The sequence below is a fragment of the Oncorhynchus gorbuscha genome, linkage group LG10, assembly GCF_021184085.1.
Source record: "Oncorhynchus gorbuscha isolate QuinsamMale2020 ecotype Even-year linkage group LG10, OgorEven_v1.0, whole genome shotgun sequence".
NCBI classification, from domain to species: domain Eukaryota; kingdom Metazoa; phylum Chordata; class Actinopteri; order Salmoniformes; family Salmonidae; genus Oncorhynchus; species Oncorhynchus gorbuscha.
This window is the reverse complement of record NC_060182.1, coordinates 33,942,138-33,948,219: the sequence shown is the minus strand read 5'-3', so window position 1 is coordinate 33,948,219 and position 6,082 is coordinate 33,942,138. Positions and strand designations below refer to the sequence as shown.

Sequence of the window (6,082 nt, the reverse complement as noted above, 5' to 3'; positions counted from 1 at the left end):
CTTTAGCTTACTGGCCCAACGCTCTTAACTACTAGGCTTCCTGCCGCCACATGTACAGAGTCTTGTACAGCCAAACACTTTTAATTTTTTAGGCTGAAAAGTAGTCGATTGTACCTTTAATATATGTTTTATTTTATATTAGAATAGGCGTTGCAGATTCGATGCCCAACCTGAGTTAGTCCAATGTGTTATTTAAGTTTAGTCCATTACTTAAACTTCAGCATACTGTGTTTGATGTTTATTATGTCAACCTCTCATCAGACTAGCCTAACGCTAAAAGATGAGCGGATCGGACAAACTAAATAAAGTGAAGGATAATACAGGAGGCCTGCACTGTAGGGGCGGTTCTTTCCCCCCATCTTCACCCCCCCCCCCCACGCCCCCACCTCCCTTGGTGCTCATTTGCGTTATCATTGTTTCTCTTTGCTTTTTGTGACCGAGAACATTATGCTCAAAAGTCCCACGCAATTGTGACCTGTTCAACTGCCGCAAGGCATCGCTATCGCGCTCTGACTGCGTCGCATCTCCACTTCCGTAACACCTCTGTCCAGTTCAAATCAATATCGCCGCGTGTCTTTTCTTTACATCATTGGCCTCAACTACCATGTAAAAATTCGGTTTAACGTCTACAACCAAACTGATTTATCAAAAGAAGATACAAAGCAAAGGGATATGCCGAGAAGAAAGCAGGAATTATGAAGGTGAGCATCCGTGTCTGGACGAGGTTCGTGTGTTAGCCCATCATTTCTGCTACCAACCAATAAGTGAAGAGTTAAACATGTTAAATTAAACACCCATGCCATGCAGCCATTATCACAACTAACCCCAGGCTGTCCATGGAATAGCCTACCAGGCTCTTGATTTATAGAATAAACCTGTCAGATTTGCAGTTTTTTTTGCCCGACTGTTTTTTTCCTCTGTCAGATCACGGGTCTCGTGCTCAGCTGTAGAGCATCCTGTACCAACAGTGTCCAAACACTCCGTCTGGCGTGCACATCGCGTCTGAGTGTCTCTACCGAAACGATCGATAACAGCTGTCAATAAACTCGCTTAGTCCGATTTCAAATAGCTGGAATTGAATACATTTAGAATAGAAAAGTATTTGCCTTTTATTTTTTCATATTCAATTGTGACCGTTGGGGTCAAGGTGTAGTTTCGGTCGGGTCAATGTATATAGACGCGTTTAAACGTCTCCTCGTTGAACGGCTAAATTGCTTGAAAAGAATGTGTGTATGTCAGCGCCAAGGCAGGTCAGTATTTTTCCCTAAATATTAGGATACCAATGTGCCCATGTGTTGTGAGAGTGTGGGCTCCTTATACAGAGGATGAGGGAGGGAGATCTACCTGATTAAGGGGACAGTTGACTGGTCAACAGTTTACCTGTAGGTTAGCTTTCAGTTTTAGCTTCTTGAATGTTTTCTTTGTACAGTATTGTCAGAATGTGATTGTTCACCATTTTTATTTTATTTGATAATATTGTCTAAGAAGTAGACAATATAATCAAGACAGTGTCAACATTGTAAGAAATATAATTTAGTTTCATGCCTTGATTTCCGTGTGATACCCAAACAAAAATGTAGAACAGTTAATAATGACAGAAGTAAAATAAGTAGTTGTCCTACTGTAATAGTAGTATTGCACATGTTCAATGGACTTGTGCCAGTTTTGCAATTAGTGTTGTCATGGACACAGATTTGACATATTTCATGCCTGCAAAATCGACTGTGCAGTGTGAGGTTTTGTGTGACAAACGGCGTGTATGTTGTTAATCAAATGAAATGCACACACGTTCTTGAATATCTGTGTAAGTAAGCATGTGTAGGATTGTGTGTGTGTGCTTGTGCATGTTTGTTTGTGTGTCTCTGTGTGTGTTTCACTGTCAGTTGGTGTGCAGGGTGTGTCCCTGCTTGTATTGAAGTGATGGACGTGTAACCCTGACTTCACACGGAGTGTTGCTCTGGGCTCTGGGAGCAGTCAAGGTTATAGTGGTATTATGAATCATGAATTAAGTCCAGGCGAACCAGAAACGTGTGGCGCTATCCCAGACACTTGTACTTGGAGACTACTGTCCCTCCACAGCTCTGCACACACGGTATCCCCGAGAGACCTGATCTGTCTCTCTCATCACCTCACCTATTGACACCCGCAGGTTTACCCATTTTAGGACTCAGTTGCTGATGGCTTATCCTTGACTTTTCAAGGTCTTGTTTTTGGCATGTGCTTTATCTCTTTTTATCTCCTTCTCTTCCTCCCCCTTTTTTTCTATCCATTCTTTCACATAGTCTTAACCATCTGCAATTAACTTGAAATATATTTGGCCGTTTGCCAGCAGTCTACAACATTTCCCCCACTAACCAGCTAATGAGAGAGTAGCAGATTAAGTGGGAAGTGACATTCTCTTTTGTAGTATTACTTTATGTCACCAGGGAGTTGTTGATTCTCTAACGATGTGCTTGTTCTTCCCTTCACACTCATGCATATTCATGGCTTTAAGGTGTGGTTAGGGGAGGAGGAGGTGGCGGACGGAGGATGTGCGGTAGTTTACCCTTGACAGGGCAGGGCTACACAGACACTCCCCCATCTGTGGACCGAATCTTTGCTCTCTGTTACTGCATTGGAATTCTGTAGTTGTAGCGTTCACTGTCTATTCTAAGACCTTGTCTCAAGTGTAGCAGTTAATGTTTGGCTTGGCCATTCTATTATTAGTACTGGACAGAACTGGAACCCATTTCCAAGATTGTTTCTTCCCTATTTAATGTGTGTTGCTCATCTATCCATATCATTTGAGAGGCACACAGACATACAGCAACACTTTGACTCGATACATGTTTGCTAAGTGTGCAGACGTAAATAACCCTCCAATCGGGCATGCAAATCAATTTAATGACAAATCAGTAACAGCGTGTGAAATAACAATTGCACTGCAGTAATTTGAAAAGCCTGGCGGTGGTATGCTTGAGTCAGTGTGAAAACTAGGATCAATGTCAGGTGGCAGGGAACTGTCGGAGCAGTGTGGAGGGAGGGTCACCTTCACCCATCCATACCGAATCAGCACAATCTCCCCCACACACTCTAACACACATGCACACGCACACACGCTCTCCAACTCCCCCCAGTTCTGCCTCAGGTTACTGTACTGTGGCCTCGCAAAACACAAAACCACACCTCTCCTCCTCCCTTTTATCAGTTCATTGCTTCTCCAGAAAGACAGCCAGCCATAATGGTTTCATTTTTCCTTTATCTCCTGGTCCTCTCTCTTTCTTGTGATTTCCTTTATTTATTTTTTCATTTCTTACTTTCTCTCTCTTTTCTTTCTCTTTTTTTTTATCCCATTCTCTTTCATTCTTTCCCCCTTCGTTCCTTTCTGCTTTTCATCCTCCGCTCTGTCTCGTGTTTCGGAGAGAGTACTTATCCCTAATCTGAGTCAAAGGAGCTACGATGCCTCACTGACCCTTTTAATTAAAGTGAGCTCTCTGCCTGACGATGAGAGCTCATCGCTGACCTCACTGAGGAGAGATATGCTTCCTGGCAGACTTCTAAGGAACCTGTTGTTGTATTTTTCTTCATAGGAGTGGAGTACTACTGGATGGCTAAATAACATTGCTTACCTGCCCCGTGCATTACTGTGTTCGTTTCAGGTTCAACTGAATGCTTCTGTACTCCGCTCCTTAGGGAGTCATCTTTACTTAGACTGCCATCTAAAGAGAGGGGCCGTGAATATGTCTGTGTGTTTCATTTTCCGCCTATCCTCAGATCAATCCCATTCTGTACTGTGTGTTAAGCACCATTGTGAGAGGGGTACAAGAGGATGACATGAATTGACTAGAGGCGCACACAATTCATGGAGAGGAAGAGAACATCTCTGATTGAGGCTATTGAATGGAAAATCTATCGCATCGACGGGTTTACGAACAAATGCATCTTACATTGGGGTTAATGTATGCCACAGGTTGTGTGTGTGTGTCCATGTTAGCATGTTTGAGACAGAGGGAGTTATTTTTAGTTTTTCATCCCACAAGCATTTAATCTTTTATTTTTAAATCTGCCACTGCTGTCTGTTTTGTGTTGAGCAATCCCATGTCCTAGATTTAATAGTGAGTGAGCATCAGAGAGTTTTAACACACGTTGCTGCACAGCTAGTTTGCGTAAATATTCTGCAGGGGAGGTCCAAAACCAAGATGCAGGTCAAGATTAAAATTGAACGCTAGAAGAAACCCTCATTTGCATTTCCTGTCTGTTAAAGAGAGTGGCCTCGCTGTATCCATTCTATTAGTTACACTGATATTTAAGGTCGCTGGCTATTTAACATGCTTTGTTAGGCTGACCTCCAACACGGACAAGCCACTGTAGGATGGTGTAAGATCATGCACCATCAAGAGCATTCTGTCTGGTTGTATCACCGCCTGGTACGGCAACTACGCTGCCCGCAACCGCAGGGCTCTCCATAGGGTGGTGCAGTCAGCTGACTCATCCCAACACATCCCCGGGGGCACACTGCCTGCCCTCCAAGACATCTGCAGCACCCAGTGTCACAGGAAGGCAAGAAGATCATCAAGGACCTCCAGCCACCCGAGCCACGGCCTGTTCTCACTGCTAACAGGTGGAGACAGTAAAGGTGCATCAAAGCTGGGGCCGAGAGACGGAAAAGCAGCTTCTATCTCCAGGCCGTCAGACTGTTAAACAGTCATCACTAGCCGGCCTCTGCCCGGTACCCTGCCCTGAACCTCAGACATTGTCACTAGCCAGCTACAACCCAGTACTTTACCCTGCACCTTGGATACTGCTGCCCTACTGTGTCTACTGTAAATCTGTGTACGCAGTGGTGGGAAAAGTACCCAATTGTCATACGTAAAGTAAAAGTAAAGATACCTTAATCGAAAATGTCTCAAGTAAAAGTGAAAGTCACCCAGTAAAATACTACTTGAGTAAAAGTCTTAAAGTATTTGCTTTTTATATACGTAAGTATCAAAAGTAAGAGTATTTGCTCAAATATGCTTAAGTATCAAAAGTAAAAGTATAAATCATTTCAAATTCCTTATGTTAAGCAAACCAGAAGGCACCATTGTCTTGTTATTTTAATGTACGGATAGCCAGTGGCACACTCCAACATTCAGACATTTACATTTACATTACATTTAAGTCATTTAGCAGACGCTCTTATCCAGAGCGACTTACAAATTGGTGCATTCACCTTATGACATCCAGTGGAACAACCACTTTACAATAGTGCATCTAAATATTTTAAGGGGGGAGGGGGGTGAGAAGGATTACTTTATCCTATCCTAGGTATTCCTTAAAGAGGTGGGGTTTCAGGTGTCTCCGGAAGGTGGTGATTGACTCCGCTGTCCTGGCGTCGTGAGGGAGTTTGTTCCACCATTGGGGAGCCAGAGCAGCGAACAGTTTTGACTGAGCTGAGCGGGAACTGTACTTCCTCAGTGGTAGGGAGGCGAGCAGGCCAGAGGTGGATGAACGCAGTGCCCTTATTTGGGTGTAGGGCCTGATCAGAGCCTGGAGGTACTGAGGTGCCGTTCCCCTCACAGCTCCGTAGGCAAGCACCATGCTCTTGTAGCGGATGCGAGCTTCAACTGGAAGCCAGTGGAGAGAGCGAAGGAGCGGGGTGACGTGAGAGAACTTGGGAAGGTTGAACACTAGACGGGCTGCGGCGTTCTGGATGAGTTGTAGGGGTTTAATTGCACAGGCAGGGAGCCCAGCCAACAGCGAGTTGCAGTAATCCAGACGGGAGATGACAAGTGCCTGGATTAGGACCTGCGCCGCTTCCTGTGTGAGGCAGGGTCGTACTCTGCGGATGTTGTAGAGCATGAACCTACAGGAACGGGCCACCGCCTTGATGTTAGTTGAGAACGACAGTTTGTTGTCCAGGATCACGCCAAGGTTCTTAGCGCTCTGGGAGGAGGACACAATGGAGTTGTCAACCGTGATGGCGAGATCATGGAACGGGCAGTCCTTCCCGGGAGGAAGAGCAGCTCCGTCTTGCCGAAGTTCAGCTTGAGATGGTGATCCGTCATCCACACTGATATGTCTGCCAGACATGCAGAGATGCGATTCGCCACCTGGTCATCAG

The 6,082-nt window shown here is 44.9% G+C and overlaps 1 protein-coding gene across 4 annotated transcripts in view; it reads left to right on the top strand.

Moving 5' to 3' along the window:
- Nucleotides 1–456: 456 nt before the first annotated feature.
- The window catches only part of LOC124045929 (membrane-associated guanylate kinase, WW and PDZ domain-containing protein 2), a 48,329-nt gene continuing 42,703 nt past the window's right edge, over nucleotides 457–6,082 (top strand). For 3 of the 4 annotated variants that reach the window (XM_046365748.1, XM_046365747.1, XM_046365750.1), the window contains exon 1: nucleotides 988–1,250. In XM_046365748.1, the coding sequence (XP_046221704.1) occupies nucleotides 1,168–1,250 (83 nt within the window). In that variant the 5' untranslated portion in view covers nucleotides 988–1,167. Of the gene's footprint in view, nucleotides 702–987; nucleotides 1,251–6,082 lie in introns of those variants that run through there. The other variant, XM_046365749.1, reaches the window with a different exon arrangement.